This window comes from Rattus norvegicus, chromosome 10 (genome assembly GCF_036323735.1).
Source record: "Rattus norvegicus strain BN/NHsdMcwi chromosome 10, GRCr8, whole genome shotgun sequence".
Classification (NCBI taxonomy): Eukaryota; Metazoa; Chordata; class Mammalia; order Rodentia; family Muridae; genus Rattus; species Rattus norvegicus.
The window spans coordinates 75,877,608-75,903,484 of NC_086028.1; the positions used below are offsets into that span (position 1 = coordinate 75,877,608).

The 25,877-nt window shown below is 40.8% G+C and overlaps 1 protein-coding gene across 16 annotated transcripts in view; it reads right to left on the reverse strand.

Moving 5' to 3' along the window:
* Positions 1–25,877, reverse strand: part of Stxbp4 (syntaxin binding protein 4) — a 156,880-nt gene that overhangs the window by 78,670 nt on the left and 52,333 nt on the right. For 10 of the 16 annotated variants that reach the window (XR_005489844.1, XR_005489842.1, XR_005489848.2 and 7 more), the window contains exons 11-12: positions 14,481–14,570; positions 9,047–9,112 (exon numbers count right to left, since the gene is read on the reverse strand). Coding sequence is in view for 8 of the 16 variants with exons in the window: in XM_063269102.1 (XP_063125172.1) it covers positions 9,047–9,112; positions 14,481–14,570 (156 nt within the window). In the remaining 8 variants the exon portion in view is untranslated. The remainder of the gene's footprint in view (positions 1–9,046; positions 9,113–14,480; positions 14,571–25,877) is intronic. The other 6 variants (XR_005489846.2, XM_063269103.1, XM_063269105.1 and 3 more) reach the window with 3 other exon arrangements.

Here is a 25,877-nt window from a genome sequence, read left to right on the forward strand (position 1 = left end):
TCATGATGAGATGGTATTTCAGAATAATTACTAGCATTGCTCTAGAAAACTATTAGGCATTCAAATTGCCAAAAATGAATTAGAGATCTAGAGGCCACCCAAACATAAAAATTAGAGGTGTCATTGTTTCTTTCAAACCAAAAGGAGATACAAGCCCCAGAAGTGGGACTGTAACTAGGGTTTGTCTTAGAGATATCTGACTTGTTTTCAAAGTTGTCTTTCTTGCTTCACCCACAAAGCAGGACAGAGCTGAGAACAGCGGGCTGTGGCAAGGCCCGTGCCAGAGAATCCTGCTGTCTCATCACCCGTTTCATGCCCTGCTGAAACCAGCACAAGCTTTGCACAGGCGAGGCAACTACAACTGGACTCATCTGACCCTAGTCAAGTTGCCAAGTAAACAATTCCCCATATTCCATCAGAGCAAGGACTGGTTCAGACAAGCTAGGTATTTTGGCTCTAGAGTAGTCACCAATTCCCTGTTACCTGGGGTCATAACACTACCTTAGAAGACAATTTTAAAACAACTTGAGTGTGAGGGTGGTTTTGACAAAGTTGTTGATCAAAGAGAGATGCTACAGGAACGGTTCCTACGTGTCAGAAGTTGTTAGAACTTGAAGGAAAAGGAAGTGACAGCTATAATAACTTCATGGGAAAGCGTCGTTGTCATTTTTAAACAGCAGGGCTGGGCTATTCTTTTGGGCATGAAATATTAAAAAAAAAATACAGGACCAAGAATAGAAGTCTCATGGCAATCCCTGGTTGAAGAAAAACAAGGGGCTGAAAAGGATGCCGATGCTTCAGTTTGTTCTTTAGGGTCTTCCCTCTCTTTCCCTTCCTGTTTACCCATCATCCCCCTGGTCCTACGGTTACTCATTGCTTTCCTTTTAGGTCGTTACGCTAAAGGTAAGTGAGCTTCCATGATTTAAAACAGCTAAAGCACCTTTGAAAGGGGAAATCATGATGCTCTTTATGATTGCTCCAACATTTTAGAGTAAGGTAAAGTCCTGCAAAGAGTTAACGAAGGATCTTCCCCTATGAATTATCGGTCAGAGACCTCAGAAGCCCCTGCCACAAACAACACATGCTGTTGCCATTGTTCTTGCTTGTCTACCATAGCGAGCTCTTAAGTTGCCTCCGATGAAGACACAACACCCTTTGGGTGCAGGACACAGAGAAACCAAGCTGAAACTAATCTAGATACTCCTCCCTGTGGGTGAACATTCACAGTGCTGAAAGGCACTGTGAGGTAGCTGAGAGAGGAGTACCATCCTGCCTAGTGGTAGACCATAAATGCTACAGTACCCACCTGCCAGGCAGGATGCCTACCGCTACGACAGGAGCATGAGTGTTATGGGCACAGCCACCTGCTATATGATTGCATGTGAGACCACTGGACAGGAGGAATTCATGTAAATTTGGGAAAACTAAACAAAATACCAAACAAAACAAAACAAAACAAAAAAACCAAACCAAACAAACCAAAAAAACCCAAACCAAGCCAAAATCCATGGCTGGGGAGGCCAAATGCCTTAGAGGGAACTAACTCTGTTTTGTTAAATGGACACTGTGTCAAACTGCTGCTAAATATTTTCTTAAATGTATTTCCTTTTATTTATGATGTTTTATTATTTTGTCTTTTTGTTTTTCCCTCCAGGGCTGAGAACCGTACCCAGGGCCTTGCGCTTCCTAGGCAAGCGCTCTACCACTGAGCTAAATCCCCACCCCCGCTGCTAAATATTTGTTTGAAACGCACAGGCTAGCGCTGCTTTGAACCTTGTTAGACAAACTACCTTTTCCAGCGAATACAGTCACTATAGAGCCTTAAACAGAGGGTCTGTATTAACCCCTTAAGGCTTAGGAAATACCCACTGAAGAGGAGCACAGTGAATTTAAGAGCTGAAGGAGGGCAAAGAGAGCTGGGAAATGCCGTCTTCAGCACACGCCATGGCCACTGCACTCACAGGGCAGCTCTGGCTCCCTGTGCAAAGACTGCAGATCAAGGCAGCCAGTAGCACCCTTGGCATGGATGAGGAAGGGGTGCATGGGGCCTAGGTCTAGCTAAGGAGTTATTGGCAACTGATGGCTGCTGAGGGAGGTGACATCATTACTCTTCAAGAGTGCGGTCATCGGCAGGTGCAGGACCCCATACCCACCAAGCATGCAGTCAGCACTAACTGGGCTCAGGTCATAAAAATGGAGAAAAGAAGGAAAGAAAATCAGAAGAGGACACTGAGATGGGGTGACAAGTTTGAGGGTAAAGGAGGTGCTGCGGTGGGAGTTAGGGGTGGAGATGTCCATGGAGGAAAGTGCAAAGAATACATCAAATATTAAGAGGAATAAAATTAGGATATTCTAAGGATAAAAAATAAATTGACTAGCAATATGACCAGGACAGGAAAGAGATGATGTGTGTACATTTTACAAAGACACTCGGAGTGCAGTATTTTTCTCAACATAGACAAACTGAGCAATAGTGAGACATGTTGTAAGTGTACAGTGAATTTGCTAGATAGTTTTCTGTTAAGAATCGGTAAAGAGCCAGTGGGCTGAGTGGTCAAGTCAGAAGTTAATGCCCCACACTTGCAGCCAGGGTAGCCAAGGACCAGCTCTGGTTTCCACACAGTAGGAAGCCATCCTCAAACTGAGCTGGTAATTTTCGTTATGATAAGATGATAGGAAAACTATTTTGCAAATATAAACGAAGTTCTTTAATTATTTCACAAAGTCCCACACACCTTGGAAACCCCTCTTTCAATGTAAGTCATCAACATAATTAAATATGCAAAAAAATCGCATTTCTACAGTTTCAGGTAAGGGATGTAAAAAGAGAATTTCTAACTGAGATTTCATGAACTTTTAACTGAAAAAACTTCCGAATTTTGATGAAATGTTAGTTTTTAGCCTGAAAAAAGCCTCGAATGTTTAGAATAGATGTCTAAAAGAAAAATTTCTGCTAGATAATGAAAAACAAGTTTTATTATAGCAGATGGTATTCCAGCTTTGTTAGAGCAAGACATTGAATTTATTGATGTTTTTAAACAAGAGTTTTATTATTTCATTACACCATAAGATACATACATATGGTAACAGCCCTACCAACTTGTGCTTAGCTTTCTGATGCTCGCTGTGTAAAAACTGCTATGGGCAGTTTCAGCCTCATCACACAGTAATCAACAATAAAACAATGGTGCAATTTACATTTTTCTCATTAATATCGCACTGCATATGAATGAACTAATTCGCATTAAACTTTTAAAGGGAAATATGATTTATGAAGTGTGAAAACAGTAGAACTTGAAATGCCACTGAAATTTGTAACAATATAGCAATAACTAGTTTATATTTTTGTCATTGTATCAAAAATTAAAACACAGTTATTGATAAGTGTTAAAACCAATTGGCTTCAAAATTAAAATGATATTGAAATACGTTTTGTGGCTGATGCTGTTGAGGGCTATGATCAGTGTATATACTTTCCCTGAAAAGAAATATTGAATATCTTTAAATAAATGTAGCCATGAAAAGATAACGTATTCTAAAAAACTTAGTTTTGTGAGAATGGATACATATATTAAGAAATTTTGTTACTTAACTCCGCTATAAGAAATGTTTTTAGAGTTTAGAGAAATTTGGGCATGTGAATCTATATTTTCACATAAATTTTATTATATTTAAAGATAGATTCAGTATTTCCAGTCAAAATTCAATATAATAAAGATATCCTAAAAGTGCAAATATTATTGTGATGATACAGTGCAAAAGGATAAAATATCTCATGAATAAAATTTTAATATTGTTGCATGCCAAAATATTTTGAATGTAATAGGTTAAATATATTTAATTTTATTATTTCTTTCTGCTACTACAGAATTTAACAGTTCATAAGTGGCCTTTACATTTCTGTTGGACGGTGCTATAAGAGACTCTTAAATAGAGAATAATTTGCTCCTCACTTACTTCCAAATCTGATGTTAAATTAATCTTTTATTTTTCCCTTCTCCCCTTCCTCACTTCCCCAAACATTTGAGCCCCTAGTCTGTGGCAGCTGTTGTTGAAATCAGAGGCAGCTGTCCCCTCTATGTTAATGACAGTATGTTAATGCTCAAGAATCTTCCACTTACAGTGAGGGCAGGCTGCAGGGTGATGGTGTAGGAAGAACAGAGAAAGGGCTGGGAAGACACAGTGGTGGAGGTGAGGCAAGCACAGAAGTCTGTGGGGACAGGGAGAATGTGAAGACCCAGGCAAGATGTCAGATCTTGTCCACCCCCTGTCAGCTTTGACCTTTACTTAAGGCGTCCATTATTTGTATTTTGGGCTTCTCATAGATATGACAGAAAGTTCTACAGAGTTTTACATTATATTTTAAAAGGATACTTGTAACTAGCGTTCAGATTGGACTGTGTAAGGTGGGTCGGGGGTGGAAGGAAGCTGACAATATCAGGAAAATAATGTTAGCTTGAACCTGTGAGAGTGGTAAAGAGTGGTAAGCAATGTAGTTATAAACATTCAGGTGAAAATAAAATTCAGTGGACCCCAAATTCTGTAGGGTCCACAGGATGGATGTGGAGTGTAAAAGAATGTTTCCAAATTACGGGTGTGGTAAAGTGTTCTTTTTTCCCATTTGCCATATACTCTTGGGGGCAGTTGGTCATTGAACCTGTAGTTTGACATTCAACTGCCTACATTCTTTGGCCTCAAAATTTCAACTTAAATGGCATTTCCTGTCCTCTTTAGCTCCACGTTTCTATCATGTTCCTGGCTTTTGGGTGATTATAGTCAAGACATTACAGGAATACATAACTACTGCTTCCCACGAGTGCTGACAAAATGTTAACACACTTAAACTCTGAAGTTCTAAGCATCAATTATAGGAAAGACATTACTACTTTATCAGTCACAAAGATACAAAAAGAGTGAAAAGCTAATACACCAAAATGGCCTCTGGCCTTACAGACATGCATTTCCCTGCTAAGATACAACTTTCACACTGTTATTAGCCCAGTGTGTACCCTCCCAATATATGACAAGTTCCCTCATCCCTTACTTGGAATTTCAACTGCCCTCCAAACTAAATGGCTAAAAGTCACTTCTTTTGTGCCTTCCAACAGTCATATGAATACTTGAGTGTTTACTACGGACGATATACAACACAGTGTATGGACTTTATGTCACGCAAGTCTTATGGCATTCTTGGGAAGGAACCTATTATCAAATGGAGGCTTAGGAAAGTAAATGTGGCTTCCGGAGGTCAACAACTATCGTGACGAAGGGTAGGGTACAAACCTACATGGTCTAGTGCAGATGTTAGGCTAGGAGCACTTTCTCTTCTACACTTACGCTCCTGACATTCATCCACCAGAGAAGAGGACGAGTCACTACTCTTCACATACAGCTTCATCTCTGACTTCCTCCTGACTCAATATTAAGTTCTGATACAGAAGATTTATTAGTATAGACCTGACTGTTATTTGAATAAGGGAAAATAATTATTTATAGGAAAGTCTTGTGTGGAAAGGGTAGGTATTGCTGGGAAAAGACAGTAGTTTTCCCAACACTTTATTTCCTCCTTCCTTTCTTGCTTAGACTTATGTCAGCCTTAATGTAACGATTGCATCAAACCATTGGTATTCAACCCAAGAATTTAGGAAAACAACATTTTAATTAAATGTAGTGAAAGCATCCTCTAATTTGCTTTACAAATACAATTTAACTATGAAGATCCATACATCACACTTTCAGAACACAAAGAAACACTGAAATGGAAAGCATACTGAAGGTGCAGGTGCTGAGGACATAGAAGTAAAAGAACTTAAGACACAACAACCAAATAGTCAATAAAATTAGGTCAGGTGGCCCAGTGGGTAAAGATACTCATGGCTAAGCCTGATGACATGAATTGATTGCATTCAGAAGACACAGACACAGACACACTTTAATTAAAAATTAAAACAAAAGGGGATACTGAACTGTGATTCTATCACTTTGGAGGCTGAGGTGGGAGATTAGTCATAAGTTTGAGGCTAGCCTGGGCTACAGATTAAGGCTATCTCAAAACAAAAGTCTGAGAACTTGACTGAACTAAAGAGGACTTCACAGTTTTATATGTATAAGATAACATTAAGAGAGGCTGGGGAGATGTCTCCCTGACTAAGAGCACTTGCTGCTCTCAAAGACGACCCAGATTTGTTTTTGCCAACACATGGCAGCTCATAACCATCCATAACTCCAGATTCAGGGGATCCAGAGCCTCTTCTGACCTTCTTAGACAATAAGTATGCATGAGGTGAACATATATGCACATGCTGGCCGAGACTCATACTCATAAAGTAAATAAAACATTTTGATCAGAAAGAAAAGGTGAAGAATGTTCTCATATCCTACACACAGATTTAGCAAACACCCCACAGTCAACCTCTGGCCAACATATCATGAGTGAGAGTTAAGGAATTCCTATAATGCATGGATACTTAGGAGCTGTGCTAAGACATTACATAGTCTCAATCTACTCTATATTCAGACATGTGTGTGTATGTTATGTATCTCAAATGCATCCACAGAGTTCCTTTACCACGTGAGAGCAAGGTACATATATCATAACCCATTATTAAGTGCAATGGTATTCCTAATAAGGATATTACCATAAGTAATTCTATTAGGAGTTTCAACACTTTCATTGATCTGATCTACCTTCTGCATTCCAGATTTATCCCAACCGCCATACGGGATTTAGCCCAGGGTCAAGTATTTCTTTATATTTTCTGTCTCTTATCTCCTTTAACGTCCAGCACTTTACCAGACTCCAGATGCCCTCCACGGTTAGACTCAGGCTATGAACTCTCAGTCAGGGCGGCAGAGATGACACTGTGTCCTTTTCAGGGCATCACATTTCAAGTAACAATGACTTCTTCATTGGTGAGGACAACTTTTAGCATCAAACTGTTTTCTCAATTTTCCACTACATAATTACTATTTCTCTGTTATAATTAGCAGTGGTTTATAGAGTCACTTCTAAACTACATAACTATGTAGATATCTTGTTCATTAAATTTTCCTCCTAAATTTAGCATCTTAATTTGTTCCTAATTCAATCCTTACTAAAACATTCAAAATGCTTCTTTCCAAATCTAGCAGCAACTATGATGTTTCCAGTCTGCATTCGACAATCACCATGATCCGGAGCGCGCCTCTACCCCATTAGTGAGTAATGTAATTACACATGGTGCAGGCTCATGAGCTGTCATTATTCTACAGTGCACCACTCATGACTGTGATTAATGCTTTGATGGCCTGGTTCATCCAGATGCAGGCACAAAAGTCCTTGTCAGACAGCTGCTCATGGTATGGCTCTATCAACGTCAGATCCAGGCATAGCTGAACTTACTTCTCAGCCCTGAGATCTGTCATCTTACTGGGACTCTACATATGATGGTGTGTGGAGGTTTTAGATTCTCAGAGAGGCTCGAATTAGATGCAAGTCTTCTATTCTCAAAAATTTGGTTGGATGATATTCTTAACTTTACTGTTTTCTTGTTCTGACTGTTTTCTTCAAGAAATTCTGCAACTTATTTTCTTGTTTCTTGTGCACCTGAATATAATTCTTGTCAGTTTACTTTCCATTTATATTTCTGTACTAACTGGTGACAAATGGTAGCAAGCACCTTTACTCCATGAGCCATCTCACTGGCCCTAGTCTTTAGTTGTTTCCTTTCAGAATTGAGGCATATTTCTCTTATCCCCCAGTACTTACTGAGAACCTTCGGTTGAATGTGGAGTGTTATGTTACACTTGTTTTCTGCTTTGCTATTACTTGCTGTACACACTTTCACCAAAATGGAAACACTAAGTCACATGATCTTTTGCAGCTGATAATGATGGGAATGTTTTTCAGATTTAAAACACTATTTTATAAAAAGGTTTAGGCCAGGACCACCCTCTTCTGCATAGGGGCACCATGAGTCGTATTACTGCTGGAGAAGTGGACAAAGCGATGTCTTCTCTTTCTCTAAGACCTTTCACTTTCTTCTTGCTGTTCTATCACTGCTTGGTTGCAGGGGAGTCTGCAGATTCTAATTTATCCGACTTTTCCCACAAAGCACTGATTCTCAGAGGCTGCGATTTCTGGGTGCACACACTTTAGGATCCTGGCTGAGTGTCATCAAGTCCTGGTCAATGGCCAGAATTTTGGCATTAATCATTAGACTTTATTTCTGGTAATGATTTCACTTGTTTCACTAGATTCGTGTTTCTCTTTCCTTCTTTCAGAGTCTTTCAAGCCTGTACTCGGTCCTGGGATGCAATAGCAGGCCAGCTTTAGGACTTACTCTGAGAATTATGTGTTCTACTTACTACAGAGGTTTGTTCTGGTCTCTGTGACCATCAGATGGAGGGCTCTGTTTGCTTTCTTGGCCAATATGATGCTTTCTGTGAGGACAGTGTGAGGGGGTTGAGAAGCACACATCCAGCACTGATCTCTAACAGGCTTCCACAGGCACTACGGCTGCATTCAGAGTGCACTCCCTGTCCATGCTTTTACTTTTTCACAATGCTGTTTGTATTGTCAAATCTACTGCAATCTGGAGAAGACCATGCAAAGTGAGAGGACATTCTCAATTCTTTACCATGAGCACCTAGGACAGCAATGTCGTGTTCTGCATTTGGGGGAGAAGTGCTTGCTTTGTTTTTCTTTAATAAAATCTTGAGGCATATATAACAAAAGAAAGTGAAAACAGAAGGGAAATGAAAGAGAATAATAGAAAAGCAACGAGATTGGTCATTTTGGTTCCTGGAAGCCCTTTCAGAATTTTAAATCTGTTTGATTAATCGAGCAGGACCCCAGTATATTTATAAACTCCAAATGCTCATTTTTAAGAGCTCTACAGTTTCCTCCTGTGCTGTCTGCAGTAGCAGATTCTGAGATAGGATGAAGCAATACTGCTTTATAGGTCTGCCTCACACACCTTCACACACAAAGGGTTCACAGACACTCTCGTGCACCGTACCCCATGCACCCCACCATCCATGCATCCCCTAATCCAACGCGACTTACCTGTTTCACATTCTGGAGTTCTTCTATCAACTGTTTCCTGTGCTTCTCTGATTCGAGTAATTTCTCCTGTGTTTGAAAACCACTGAATGAGTAGCATGTCATTGTGACACCAGGAATGATTTCCAGTCCCCTGTTTCAAAGTTTATTCTCCAAACATCAAAGTACTAAAAATCTCTAGTTATTTTCCTGGCTTTACATGTCACTCACTTGTGGTCAGTCATCCAAAGCTAACTGTGTATTACCTTATAAAAAAATGCCAAATTCTGAGCTCCAGATGAAGTCAGTCAGGACTGAAGTGGGTAAAGCACAACTAAATGTGGGCGACAGCCGTCATTACCAAAGAGCTACCAGATTGAATAGTCTTATTCTGAATCAGACACGAAAAAGCTTTAATCAATCAAAGCAAAGAAAGATTGGGTCGACTCTTAGCTTCCCAATGTAATATTTGTCCATTTTTGAACAATTATTCAAAAAAGGATAGAACTATTACAGCCAAAATATGAAGTATATACTTGAATATGGGCAAAAGGAAAATATGATCATCTTTGAACCTAAAATTAAACCCAGCATGAAGTCTGAGATGGCCCACCTTGTTGAGTGGTGCAGTCAGAAATGCTCAGTGAACCAGGGCCATTACTGAAGTCATGAACAGGGTTCCTGGGACCTTAAATAGAGTGCTGAAGACTCATGGCAGCGTCATGACTTAGAGAGGAAGGACCCTGATGTCTGGGATGATTCCACCCTCTCTGCTCTACCCTGCCAGCCTCCTGCACTCATGGTGTTCTACTCTGTTCATGTGTGCACCTGTACACAGGGCAAGCATCCGTTTCCACTCTTCTCTGAAGAGCAGGGGCCGTTGCAGTTTGGGTTAAACAGTTCACAAGGCACTACTAAGGATCACTTCAGCAAAATACGCATTAGCCAGAGGCCTAAAATTACTCATCTGTACCTCAAGTGAGACCAAAGCTGTCATAGGCTGATGATGAGTGAGAGCTGACCATTTCTACTCTATGGTCTGCACTTAACAAGCTCTGCTGCTCTGTGTGTCCGTGTGTGTGTGTGTGTGTGTGTGTGTGTGTGTGTGTGTGTGTGTGTCCATGTCTGTGTGTGTGTTTCCATGTGTATGTAGATGTCTGTAACAAAAAAAGGCAGAATAACTGAAAATGTAACATTACCTCAAGAAAAATATTTACTGCTTAATATACTATTTATACAACTTTTGATTGTTAAATTAAATTCATTCATTTTATTTGAGGTGTATGAGTGTTTGATCCACACGTGTGTGTGCACCACATGGATGCTTGGTGCCCACAGGGGTCACTCAGAAGAAGGCATTGGATCCCCTGGAACTGGAGTTATGGATGGTTTGAGCCATCATGTGAGTGCTGGGGACAGAACCTGGATTCTCTATAAGAATAACAAGTCCTGTTAAGAGCCGGGACACCCCTGCAGCCCTTATGAATCTTTAAAAATACATGAATCTCAGAGGGGAAAAAATCAATGTAGAGGGAATTTAAAGCAGAGTCTTTTTTATTCTGGGACTTTAGGTTTTGCAACATTAAAATGTGCTCAATTACAGTTCATGAACTTGAAAGGTGATCTTGATTGAATGGCTCCTCAGGGGCCCCTTGTTTAAATGTTACATGAGCATGGCTTACACAATTTTAAATTAGAATTCTGGCAATTAATATTGACATTCAAATAAAACTCAAAACATATCATTAAATCCAGCAGTGAAAAACTGTAGGGAAATGAAAAATATGTGAGACTCCCTGCCCCCCGACATGGTGGACGTGGTGTAAAGATGAAGCACATAGGAAATAGTCTGACCGCCGTGACCAACACTGCAGCGTGGTTCTGAGATACTCGCAAGACACCAACAGCTTTGTAAGTGAATTCTGTATTTTCATCTAGCTATGCCAACGTACGGAAAGGTGGTGAATTTCAGAATTATAAAATATAACCATATTTGTGGGAAGTTCACTTATATTTGGAAGGAATATGAATTACCAAAGCCTTATGAAACAAAACTTGGAGAAATATACAGAATGTTTTACATCAGGACACTTTAATATTGCAATTCCATTTTCTCAAATTTAGTGTGAATTTTCACAACTGCCTAGCCACACACCCACAAAGTTACTAAGACTTATTTTCACTTTCATATGTGTGTCTATTGTGTATATGTCACATATGTGCAGTGTCCTTGGAGGCCAGAAGATGGTGTTGAACGCCTGGGAGTTGGAGTATAGTAAAGTACAGGCCATCTGATGTGAATGCTGGGACCTAACGCACACCCTTTGGACTAGGAGCAAGTTCTTATAACTGCTGGGCCATCTCTGTAGGCCCTGGAGTTATTTTTTTAATTGGATATTTTATGTATTTACATTTCAAATGTTATCCCTTTTCGCGGTTTCCCCCTCCTTGCTTCTATGAGAATGCTCCCCCTCCCACCCATTTACTTCCACCTCAACACCCTGGCATTCCCCTACACCGGGAAACGATCTTTCACAGGACCAAAGGCTTCTTTCTCTTCCCATTGATGCCCAACAAGGCCATCTTCTGCTACATATGTGGCTGGAGCCATGGGTCCCTCCATGTGTACTCTTTGGTTGGTGATTTGGTTCCTGGGAGCTCTGGTTGGTTGGTATTGTTATTCCTATAAGGTTGCAAACCCCTTCAGCTTCTTCAGTTCTTTCTCTAACTCCTCCATTGGGGTCCCCATGCTCAGTCTGCTGCTGGGACCTAATTCATGTCCTCTGAACTAGGAGCAAGTTCTTATAACTACTAAGCCATCTCTGTAGGCCCTGGAGTTACTCTTGATAATTGAACACTGAAGATCACCTAAATATCCATTACCAGAGAACTGGTTAAAACCCTGCTGGTGAAAACTAGCTGATACAGTGGATCTCTATCATGGAAGACGTGTAAGAGCTGTGGAGAAACTGTCCACGACTCAATCTGAACCATGCAAAACTGTAACATGCCCAGCTGCAATAAAATGGGTCTATAAGAACTAAGTTATGCATGGGTTAACACAATAAGCTTCCTTTTAACTATTTAAGAAATCACTTTATGGAGTAGTTTTAGACTTATAATTAAATACAGAGGAAGGTAAGTAGTTCCCATGTGTCTCTGGCCCCTACACACATATAAACTTATTTTTTTAAATGTGGTTTGTTTGGGCTGTCAGGAAATCTGACAGGATATGCTAGAAATTTTTAATATTGGCTTTGTGTAAAAGCTAGCATTATAAAGAAGAAACAGTAGAAAGAAAATGGTGAGGTTCCTCAGAAAATTGGACACTGCACTACCTGAGGACCCAGCTATACCTCTCTTGGGCATATACCCAAAAGATGCCTCAACATATAAAAGAGACACGTGCTCCACTATGTTCATCGCAGCCTTATTTATAATAGCCAGAAGCTGGAAAGAACCCAGATGCCCTTCAACAGAGGAATGGATACAGAAAATGTGGTACATCTACACAATGGAGTACTACTCAGCTATTAAAAACAATGACTTCATGAAATTCGTAGGCAAATGGATGGAACTGGAAAATATCATCCTGAGTGAGGTAACACAATCACAGAAAAACACACATGGTATGCACTCATTGATAAGTGGCTATTAGCCTAACTGCTCAAATTTCCCTAGATGCACAGAACACATGAAACTCAAGAAGGATGACCAAAATGTGAATGCTTCACTCCTTCTTTAAAAGGGGAACAAGAATACCCTTGGGAGGGGATAGGGAGGTAAAGATTAAAACAGACACAGAAGGAACACCCATTCAGAGCCTGCCCCACATGTGGCCCACACATATACAGCCACCAATCTAGATAAGATGGATGAAGCAAAGAAGTGCAGGCTGACAGGAACCGGATGTAGATCTCTCCTGAGAGAGACAGCCAGAATACGGCAAATATATAGGTGGATGCCAGCAGCAAACCACTGAACTGAGAACGGGACCCACGTTGAAGGAATCAAAGAAAGGACTGAAAGAGCTGAAGGGGCTTGAGACCCCATATGAACAACAATGCCAACAACCAGAGCTTCCAGGGACTAAGCCACTATCCAAAGACTATACATGGACTGACCCTGGACTCTGACCTCATAGGTAGCAATGAATAGCCTAGTAAGGGCACCAGTGGAAGGGGAAGCCCTTGGTCCTGCCAAGACTGAACCCCCAGTGAACATGATTGTTGGGGGGAGGGTGGCAATGGGGGGAGGATTGGGAGGGGAACACCCATCTAGAAGGGGAGGGGGAGAGGATAGGGGGATGTTGGCCTGGAAACCAGGAAAGGGAACAACAGTTGAAATATAAGTAAGAAATACCCAATTTAGTAAAGATGGAAAAAAAAACCAAACGACCCCCCCCAAAAAAAAACAAATAAAAAAAATAATCAAACAACAATAACAAAAACCAAAAAAAAAAAAAAAAAAAAACCCAGGACTACCATGTGGTTCAGTTATACCACTCCTGAATGTAAAACTGAAGGGGTATACCACAGAAATATTTGCAAATCTATATTTATTTCAGCACTAATTGTATAAGCTAAGATTCAGAACCAACTTTTCATCCTTAACAGATAAATCAATGAACAGAATTTGGTCTGTAATCTGTCTGTCTATCTAGACATAGACACTCAGACTGATACTAACCCAAGCATAGACATGCATTTATAAAATAGAGTTTTCTTAAGTCAGAAAGAATAAAATTATGACATTTGCAAAAAAAAAAAAAGAAAATGGTGTTTCTTTTTTGAATAAAGAATTTATACTAATACATCTAAATTAAATATCTAGAAAGCTTCATATAACAAAATAATTTAAAATGCATATTTTTATGGTAAAATGAATGTACTTTCCTTGGAACATATAATAGCTTCCTGTAAAAGTCAGGATTTAACTTAAACTTAATATTCCATTAAGAACAGAATGCCACTATAGAGAAAGCATCAAAATGTTATCGTGTATTTGGAGCATATGTGATTTGTTCGCCCCTGAAAGCACAAGGCCTTCAGTTTTCAAATTACATTAGCAAAACACTATGTCCCTCAGACACGACCCTGTACCGGGAAGAAAACGTATGTTCTGTGAACACCAGAGGAATCACATTTGTCACGGCTTGCTTGGATCCTCAGCTACACCTGCTGTTGCCACCAACACGAGAGAAAGGCGTCGGAGCAGCAAGGTCAGACAGGAGAGGGAAGCCCACTCAATGTACACACTGGCTCTTATGCCCATGCCATGGAGTGAAAATAAGTGAGCGGTGACCTCGAGGATAACTCTAAGACAACCACACAGATGTCCTGGTCTGATATGATATTACTATGCCTCCATTCAAAACAGAATGAGCACTCTGCTGCAGAGTCCAATCTGGGATCGTGTCTTTCTAAAAGCAAGCGTAGGGCGCCAAGGGGACAGTTACCTTAAGCGCATCCCGTTCTTCCAGAGCAGCATTTCTTTCTTGTCTCAGTCTTCCCACTTCATCTGCTTCTAGAGAACCACAGGGGAGAAGCTGTCAACATTAAGACACAGAGGTTATGCATCAGATGCGAATGCTGAGAACAGAAAGTCCTTTGTCATCACTCCCAAACTTTGCTCCACGTCAAAATTCAGGTTTTACTTTGGCTGGGTAAAAGGAAACTAATTATGGGGCCATTTCTCTCAGAAGGTTGACCTTATAATGCTTTACTTAGAATTTATAGTATTAAAAGATATACACTTGACATTTTTATTTTATACATGCGTATTTTAATTTTATGTGTACATGTGTGTGCCTGTTTGATGTGTAGATGTGTATGTAGCAGGTATGCAGTGCCTATGGAGGCCAGAAGAAGGCAATGGATCCGCTGGTGCTGGAGGTGCGGGTGCCCATGGAGGTGCTGAGACCTGAACCCAGGTCCTCTGCAGGAACAGTCAGAGCTCCCCACTACTGCAGTCTCCAGCCCTCAGCTGGCTTGAAATGTTCTCCCGTGGAGAGCTAAGCCATTCACACTTGATGAGACTGATACAGCTTCCTAGTATCATGGACAGCAGTCTGCGCCAAGACAGGAGTCTTCCTGGGTGTGCATGTGGGTGTCGCCTTGCCTTTTCTTCGTATGACCTCATGTGCCTTCTGGAATTTCGCATCATATCTAATGGCTTTTTCTCCCTACATCTTAACTAGAAGAGGAATGAAATCAGTCCCCAAAGTTTGCATATAATTATCTATTTTTTTGAAGACTGCCTTCAGCTTACAATCACTTTTTACCTTTTTCTTTTCTGTTTCACTCCAATATCTTTCTTGGTGACAGTGGAGGGTCAGACAGAGTTTCACTATGCCGCCCAGGTTGGTCATGAACTTGCTGCAACGTCCTGAGTGCTGAGTACGGGTACAGCAGGACACTCAACTCCATTCTAAAGTCCCCGGTCACCTTTCTGAAGACTAAATTCAACTGTTCTTCTGAGCATGCAATCAAACGCTAACTTTGTTATAGACCTCTAATGAGTGCTACTTTCCTTGGATTGAATATGCTATGCTACTATTCCGCCCTTACTATATAGTGTACTTTTCAGGTTGTAATTGTTTGTGTATGTGGCTCTATAGCAAACTATACACGACAACTTCTATCTATCTTATAGCATGTGCCATCACAGCTAACACAGTGCCATCAACATTGTCATCATCCATTTGTATCTGTATCTTACAGATGGGTCTTCAGAAGTTAAAGTTTAGACACAGCAGGAATTACCATTCATATGTTGACCCAGTCTAAGCAAAACATTTAGTCTCGTCACATACACATCACTCTGACAGTTTTCTTCAGCTTTTCGCCACCTGTTAAAATAGTGGCCTCAATATACCAGACTAACGAGGGCCTGAATTGTGAAAAATGTACTTGGGGACTGACAGCACGCTCAATGTCCAGCATGCTGTTTGAAGATGATTCATTCATGGTACTCGATTAGACTGACAGAGCATCACAGCCTAACGAATGGCAGTCTGCTCTTGTGCTGGGTGTGGATGAAGCACCAACCTTGCCTCTTCTGTGTATGACCTTGTGAAGGCAGTAGGTGTAGCACTGTGTGAAGTTTTTAATATAAAAATGATGATTAGAATCACAGCAAGACACTTATATTTTGGGTTCTAAATGCCACATTCTCCTCAATCCAAGAGTTCATTGTCAAATAAACAAAAGCAGCAATGACATATACTGACTCAGCAATTCCACCTTAAAAAGGTGACAGCCCAGACATCTGAGTCAGAGACGACTGGAAGAGCCAATCACAGTGCACACACTCTAGTTACGAGCCTAGTTAAGAAAAGCAAGAACGAAGGACTCCGCTTCTCTAAGGCCAAACAGCGGCTCTTGTCCAGGTGGAAATGGGAGTTTACTGCAAACCATGTTAGAGGCTTCACCTGACATACATGAACAGATCTCCAGCAAGCTGGAGACTTATTACTGTATCTTGCCGTGTGTGTGTGTGTGTGTGTGTGTGTGTGTGTGTATACATATGTATATATGGCACACACATACATTATGATAAGTAAGTAAAGACATTAACAATATCATGAAGCTGGATGTGGTAGAGTATGCCTGCAATCCCAGCACTTGACAGTAAACCAGTAGGAACAGGAACTCAAGGCTAGCTTAGGCTACATATTAAACTTGACACCAGCCAGGAGTCATATATCAGAGCGTCTATATAAGAACATTTCAAAAATTCTCGAAATAAAATAAAACTATAAAATAAAACAATGGATAATAAAATAAAACTAATAAAATAAAACAATGGATTATGAAACAGGAAACTGGGACAGAGCTGGCAGCAGGGCTTCACTGCAAGTTTCTCTACTCTTGTCCCTTCCCCTTCCCAGACAGAAGCCTACATCCTAGTCCTTCTTGTCCCCGCCCTAGCAACAGTCACTCACACAGACGCCTTCCCCAACACAACAGCCAGACTCCACTCAGAGCCTCTCTGCTTTTCCAACTCAGAAAGCATTAACTCTCATTCTCTTATCCACTTCCCTTCCATAGATTCCAAAACCTCCACTGGTCCGATCTATGGCTTTTTCTCTCAACTCCCATAAAACTATTCTCAAGCTGTCTTCCGAATTCATCTTTAAATGCTTTTATTTATAACACAGGCCCTGCACAAGGGATCCCATCTCCTATTGCTATGAATGTTTAGTGGTCCACATGAGAAGAGTTGAAGGAGACCTCAGGCAGAACAGACAAACTTCAGACGCACAAGTCAATTTGTGGACCCACAATCCGACATTTCCCCCTTTGTAGTTAATTTATCTGATGGTACTTGTGTTGCTAACGTCTCCACCAGAATCCCCAAACCCAACTTTGGAGTGATGATGCGTTGGAGAATCTGGTCAGTGCCAGATGAACCAAATCAGAGGCCCAGCGGGACCTGTGGATAGAAAACGTGAGGCCTTTACTGCACTGCTCTCACGGACCACTCCTCTCTCAAGGAGTAGGAAGGATCTGAAGTGCTGTTCAGCAGATGAAGAACTGGGCATCCCCCATTCCCTTCTATGACTATGAAGGTCCTCATTCCTCAGGAGGGACAGTAGAGAATGACAGGTAAGGAGAGAAGGATGGAAAAGGGCCACGTGTGGCCATCACCCTTTCAAACACTATTTGCAACATGCGTACCTCTGCCAGCTCTCTGGTAAAACGGTACGATCCATGGGTAGTAGCGTCTTTCCTGATATAGAGAGCAAGTATACCCCACTTTGGACACCCACTTTGAAACATACAAATACCAACCTAGTAAGAAATTTCTGATGCAAATTGCATGGCTTATGGTCAGTAACCCTCTTTACAGGGTGATAACACCCATTGTGAGGACAGCAAAAGCTGTAGCCCAGCCAAGGCCACTAGACCTACGGTGATGTGGGAAAGAGCAAACAGAAACAACTCGGTTTAAACTTCGAGAAGGGTACACTGATGGCAGAAAAGCACAGTTGGAGGGAGACAGGAATGGGAGGAAGAGCATCTTAGTGAGAAGTGGGCTCCCATACCCTGTAGGCTCCTCTCAACCAGCAGCTTGCTGAGCCTCCCTGCCATGCCTGCTCACCTTCTGCGTTCTGATGCAGAAGGCCTAACTTTTTCTCTCGCTGCCTTTCCATCTCTCGTCCCTGGACGCCGGTCAGAATCCTAAGTCAGCTTGCTCTGATACTCAGGCCATTTTCACTGTGTCCTAAGGCTCCTCCACACCCCGATCCAGTGACCTCTGACTCCGTTAGGAGGAGAAGTCTAGCAGCAGTTCATTGCTTTTTGGGTGGGCCTTGGTTGCTTTCTATTATCCATCTCCTTGACCTGAGTTTCTGATTCTGTTTTGAAATTCTTTTATATGAGACTAAGACCCTGAGAATGGGACTTTATATCCCCTCGTAATATTCTCACTTTTTTACTTAGACGTGCAGCCCTAGATTCCATTACACCTCACGTTCACTTTGGCTCAGATTCCTTTGACTTTGCCTACCTAAACTCCACTGTACCTGCCTTCAAGGCTGAGGGCATACACAAGTCACTGTCCTTCACCTTTCCTTATAAAATGTCTTACAGTCCAGGGACAATGGGACTGGACACAAGTGACTATATGTACTCCCTGGCAACAACAAACCTACCCGGCAAACCACCTAGAATGAACACAACTCTGTATAATACAGAGCCAGTTCTCTGGAGCAGATCATCTTATAGCTACCAGTCTCCTGTGTCCACGACTTCCAAGGGCCACTTGTACTGGCAGAGCTCAGGCACCAATGGGTGGGTGACCAGGACTACTTACTTAGTCATACCTCCTGTCCATGACCAGATTATTGCTCTATTTAAATCAAAAGTAGACTCCGATACCCTGAGTATGGACAAAGCATCAGTGGAGCCCTTTATATGTGCGTGCTAATGTGCTATAGTTGACTAGAACTCGTCTCCTTGCTTTCTGCACAAAAAGGGAAGGCATCAACTGTCTTTATCAGCCATGAAAGGAGAACATATGAGTAAGAACACAGGCATCCCATGCAAAATAATTATAAACATGACCCTATTACTGTGAAACCAAGGCAGCTGAGGGTAGCCATAGTGGAATTTCCCCTCCTTCACGGATCGTCAACATCATCGCCACACACTGTTTCAGAGTAGATACTCCGATGCTTTGAATGTGCAATGACTGGGACTTACACAGTGGAACAACGACGTAGTCTTCATCTGCTTGTGGTGAGGTGGTTAATAAGCAGTGACTGAGATAATGCTTTTAAAATTGGGGAGTTTTTCATGCATAAATTGCAAGATGGAGTTTTTAATGAAATAGAATTCAATGATATTCAATGAGAATTCAATGTGTGCCTTCAGAGACTTCTTTCACTGCACACGGGACTGTGCTAGATAAATGGATTCTTATGGGTTCAGTTGGAGAAATATGAACGCTCACACTTGACAATACCATCTTCTGTGTGATGGTAAGCAGAAGGCGGCAAACAGAATTTCATAAATTAATAATGACTATTGCACAACATCCTGATCTACAGCCTCGAGAGGAAATCACTGGCACACAGAGTGTCTTGCACAACTGCCATCAGCCTGGTGCCTTTGCTCTAAAACGACTGTAGATTGACAACACTTTCTTCTCTGCCCTAGAATCCTGCTGGCGAGAAGGAAATGCATTACTCATTCAGAGCATGCGCACTGCTTCGCAGCCGCTCAAAAAGCTCCGCGTGCTCATACAGGTCCCTACTTCCTGCCACATCAAACACTCACACTGCCTTTGCTTGAGAAATGGACACAGCAACCTTGAGAACTGCTTAGCAGCACGAGACGGATCTGTCTGGCATGTTACGTAGTTAAGTGTGTAAGACCCACATCGGCAGACGGAAAGGGGGTTCTACAGTTCCGTTGTTGCTAAATTCCACAGGGTTCCTACCTAATAAATCTGTGCCTTCATTGTGAGAAAGCCAGGAATGTACTGAGAAGAACTGAAAAGCTAGGTTTTTAAGTGACTTCGATGAGTAAAATAACCAGTATACACACGCACGCACGCACGCACGCACACACGCACGCACGCAGACACGCACACACACACACACACACACACTATTTTTAAAAGTGGTTTTGAAATGTTAAAAAAATGACATTAGTAATCTTTAAATGAGAGGATCAGGTTATTTTTACCAATAAATTAATCAATCACTCAGACTCTGCATTGCTGGAAACATGTAACTGATACCAATCGAAGCCTCCTATCGGAAAGACTGTGTTTTTAAAGCAATGGGGCTGTGGTGTGGATGTGCTCTGATATTAAGGGATTCGTGTTTTGGAGACTTGGTCCTCAGTGTGCAGTGATGAGGTGAAGCGTCTGCAGGAAGTGAAGCCTAGTGAAGGTCACTGCTTTCTGGCTTTTCAAAATATGCTTATTCTCATTAGGGCTTCTTCTTTGTGATGCCCCCTGCCTATAGGCCTGCCTCAGAGGTCTACCATTCAGTGAACCTCTCTAATTCTGGCCTTTCATCTGTGACTAGAGAACTGGGAGCAAGATTAGACATAAGATTTCTAAATATAAAGTTATACGAGGATATCATTATAGGTTTACAGAGAATGGAAGAACAAATAAAGTGAAAATGTTCTGAGTGTAAAGTATTGACTGTAAGTTTAAAATAACAATTATAGGCACTAAAAACTATTGTGTTTGGATTCTATCAGATGTACTGTAAAATGTTATATATAAGCATAATAATTGGAAACAAAAAATACTATGATAATAAACCATTGGGGTGAGGAGGAAAACTAAAGTAGTCTAGAGAGGCAGACATTCAATATTTATATAGTTATACATACCTAACTATATTCTTATAACATATAAAACTAAAACCAGTGATAAGAAATAAAAATTCTAATAACATCAGTAAGTATAACATATTTGGTAATTAAACTGATAGAAAATTTAAGATGCACATGGAACATGTACTTTTCTCAAAACAAGAACCATGATAAGGGAAGGTTGTCATATTTAGATCATAACCAACCATTCTATAAATTTAATACAATAGAGTAAGTACACGACGAAATCATGTAAAATATCATTTTTCAGATTAAAAGTAAGAAGCTAATAACACTCTTAGCTTATTAGTAACAATGAACACAGTGCTAAGTAGCTTAAAAATAAGGGACTAGCAGGGAGAAACGAATGAACGGAAGAGCGACTGGGACAAAGAACACATCCACAAACCTAGTGACGACCCCTACTTAGAAAGTCAAGGCAGCCGCACTTGGGCTTTGCCGGGTTTTGTGTCTTAGTAAGATGTTGAGGTTGGTTTTAATATTATTTGCATTAGTACAAAATTAATTACATGGGAGCCAGTATGGTTGCCTGTAAGATGCTGAAGGTTCATGACCCCAGTTGGCTTTGGTTGGTGAAATAAAGAGTTGATGGCAGCCAATGGCTGGCCATGGAGTCAGAGGCAGGACTTTTAGGTTTCTTGGGCAAGGGACAAGGGGAGGAGGAAGGGAGAATCACCATGATGGGGAAACAGAGAGATCAGACTTAAGAGCTGCAGGAGAGAAAACATCTAGCCATATAACCAGATAAATAGAGAGGAATATAATTTGATTTAATTGTTTTTAAGGATAGAAAGGAGTATAATGGTAATTGTTTAAGAGTTTTTAAATAAAGAAATCTAGGCATTGATCTCAAGTGTAGGAAACAAATATACAGAGATTAAAAACAAGATTAAAAGAAAAATAAATTTAAAAAGGTCTATGCTGGGGCAAATACTCAGATTCTTTGAATGTAGTCTACAAGGGAATTCTGGGATTGCTTAGTCTGATATGACAAATTACAGTAAATAGAAGGGGATTTAATTGAAGTTAAATACAGAGATGAGTGAATAGAGACTTTTGATCAAATTGAAGGTCAGGAGCAGAGGAGAGGGGAAAGACCTAATCTCAGACAGATAATAAAACTTATGTTAATTTAAGTTATATAAAGAGAAAGGCGACATACATACCCACAGAGATACTAATCTCCTAGAAGGGAGAATTTAGGTATACATAGATGAACAAATAACTTAGGCCTTGATCTCATGTAGGTCATGAGCAGGGGATAAGGAAACCTTATCTCAGATACATAATAATATTTATGTTGCTTTAACTACTTTGAATTGTTTTAATTATCAAAATGCATGTAGTTATGAGTTTAGCAGTTCTAATATGAAACATCCGATGGGAAAGAGGTCAAGCTAAGTCAAATCAATCTATACCTTTAATGATTTTGGGTTACTGGACCAAAGGTATGCTATTTTGGGAGAGAGGTTCTGTATTTGTGTTAACAGGAAGGAAGAAGCTTTGGACCTCTTCTAGAGTGATAAAAATCAGAAATGACAGAGGAAGACCCCCTGAAGATCACGGCTACAAAAAAGAAAAATTTGAGAAACTCAAATTGGACAGGTGACTTGATCTGGTGATTCCTCAACATGGGAACAGCCCTATACCCTGGCTTAAACATAAAACTGTCTCTAGCCAAAACTACAATTAGACAATTAGACAATAAATCTTGTTGGTTGTTGAGTCCTTAGGATTCATTGTGCCATCCTTCACACGGCATGAATGAAGATGTATTACGATTGGTTATTGATCAAATTAACTCATAAAAAGATAGTTGTCTTTCACCTGCTCACATAAGGAAGAAAATTCATCCTTAACCGATCTGTACACCTTGTACAATCTGTACGAATATCTTAATAGTGCAAACATTTTGGCTGTAAGGTTCATATTATGGAATTTGTAGCTCTGGCAAAATTCTTCCTCGTGGAAGCTGGAATGGCCTGCTGTTCCAGCCCCTGCCTCCGGATGCTGTCCAGAGACTTGCCTCTAGAGTGGCTGTAGGATTGCAGATGGACTTGGTTCACCCGGCCTTTCAGATGGATCTCAGAACTTTAGTCAAATACGGAGATGGATAACAGATGCTAAAACTAGCCTTCTTAAGTCGAACCAATATTTCTAATTCCCTACCCCTTCAAAGAATTTTTGTTGCCTCTTTTCAAGGGGAAGAAGTAAAGAGTCGTCATCCTGATCCCTTGGGTGTGGGTGTCTGTGGTTATTTTGTAAATTATAGATAGGTTGTCATTTTAAGGGATAATTTGGAAATGGTCATAATTTTGAACAGGGAGGAAATAGATGGGATGGACTACTAAATTTATTATTAATCAAAACATTGTATACCCATAATCTTACATTGATAGAATTCTTTATAACTGATACAAAATTGAAGTTATAATTTCTTACATTGATACAGAATTTATACATTGATATGGATTTAAGGTTTTCATTGGCATAAATCTTTGTATAGTGATACAAAATTTGAAGTTAATATTGTTACTCTTAGATAGGCATCGTGCCAATACAAGTCATTTTAAGAATCTAAGGCCCTTACAGCCACCCAATTAGACAAAATGGATGAAGCAAAGAAGTGCAGACCGACAGGAGCCGGATGTAGATCGCTCCTGAGAGACACAGCCAGAATACAGCAAATACAGAGGCGAATGCCAGCAGCAAACCACTGAACTGAGAATAGGTCCCCTATTGAAGGAATCAGAGAAAGAACTGGAAGAGCTTGAAGGGGCTCGAGACCCCAAAAGTACAACAATGCCAAGCAACCAGAGCTTCCAGGGACTAAGCCACTACCTAAAGACTATACATGGACTGACCCTGGACTCTGACCCCATAGGTAGCAATGAATATCCTAGTAAGAGCACCAGTGGAAGGGGAAGCCCTGGGTCCTGCTAAGACTGAACCCCCAGTGAACTAGTCTATGGGGGGAGGGCGGCAATGGGGGGAGGGTTGGGAGGGGAACACCCATAAGGAAGGGGAGGGGGGAGGGGGATGTTTGCCTGGAAACCGGGAAAGGGAATAACACTCGAAATGTATATAAGAAATACTCAAGTTAATAATAAAAAAAAAAAAAAAAAAAAAGAATCTAAGGCCTTGACCCAGTCCTTCTATAGCTGCTATTACAAATGGTTAAGGATGATTAAGTAACACAACCTAAAGGTCAGACAGTAAACTCATGGTTATATTAGATTCTGATCTATGATAAAGTCTTTTCAATATTATTTAAATAGAAATGGCTAGAGTAGTCAAGATTTAACAATTCACATTCTCTCTCTCTATATACATATACATATATATATACTTCAAAAACATCAGAAACCACAGAATATGACATTTAATATTAATTCGTTATTAAAGATCATTTGACTAGAGACATGTCTGCCTCTGACAGTACCCCATTCACAGTTCAAAGAAGAAATCCAACATCATAACCTTCATATGGAGTTGCTCCAGTTATGGCAAGGTAGCCACTGGAAAAATTGCCCTAATACATCTAAAAGTACGGTCCAAGAAAGGACACATAATGTGGGATAGTCACTTGCTTAGCTCTGATGGGGCAGAAGACTAGTTATAGTCTCATAATCAAACTTAAGTTAACATTGAGGAAGATGATACAGATTTGAAAAGATAGTTTTCAGATGATAATACAACTTAAAATCAGAACATAATTCAGATTAGAGTTGTAGAGTCTTTACATCAGGATAGATGGTACAGTACTTTGTCTAAATTGACAAATATGCTGGATTGGATGTAACTGTATATTATTCTTTACAATTTCCATAATTGTACAGTTTGCTCGATTTATGTCTAAGAGAAAAGAGACTTTTTTATTGGAAAAAAGTGAGATATTGGTGATTGGTTCTAATGTTATTTGTATTAATACAAAATCAATTATATGGGAACTGCATGTCTGTCTGTAAGACTCTGAAGGTCCCTGCCCCCAAGTGGCATTGATTGGTGAAATAAAGAGTTGCCAGTGACCAATGGCTGGACAGGGGAGGAATGGAAGAGGAAGGGCAGAATCACCATGATGGGGAAACAGAGATCAGACTTAAGAGCTGAGGAGAAAAAACATCCAGCCATGTAAGGGTCTGGGAAGCAGCCTCAGGGGCCATGTGTTAGCCATGTGTAGATTCAGGAGTGGCGCAGCCATTGAGCTAATGAGGGCAGATTAAAATATAAAGATTGCATGTGCAGTAGACGTGTGTGCACCCAGTGGGAGCACAGAGCAGTTCAAAGACCTACTGCTTCCGAATGATAAAGTATGAGGCTTATTTTTGCGATCAGGTCTCTCACTGAATTCACCGAGGTCGATCAATTGGCCACCAAGGTACCAGAGATCCTGTATGTCCACTGAGGGATATGATTGGGGGTGTTTAAGTTCTGCTTCTTTTTTTTTTTCTTTTTTCTCTCTTTTTTTTTTTTCCAGAGGTGGGGACTAAACCCAGGGCCTTGGGCTTTCTAGGCAAGCACTCTACCACTGAGCTAAATCCTCAACCCCTAAGTTCTGCTTCTTATGTGAGTACTTGAGACCCACGCTCAGGTCTCAATGCTTGTGTAGCATGTTATTTGCCTATTAAGTTGTATCCCTAACTCTTATGTGTATACTATGCTAACAAAAAAACAGTCCCACTGTAGGGAAGGGGAGGGAAGTGGCTAAGTGTGTAAACTACTTGACGCATAAACCTAAGGACTGGGCTTCAATCCCTAGAACCCAGGTATTCTATCAGTCAGGATGGTGTCATGGGGCAGAGAGAGACAGGGAGAGCTTTGGGGCTAGTTGGCTAACTAGCATAACCTACTAGAGTTCAAGAGCAATCAATGAGAGAAACTGTCTGAACAACCAGTGGTCAGCTTCTGAGGAATGACAACCAAAGCTGACCTCTGGCCCGCATGCATACGGACACATATGTGCACACATATCTGAATTCGCATGTTCATCCACA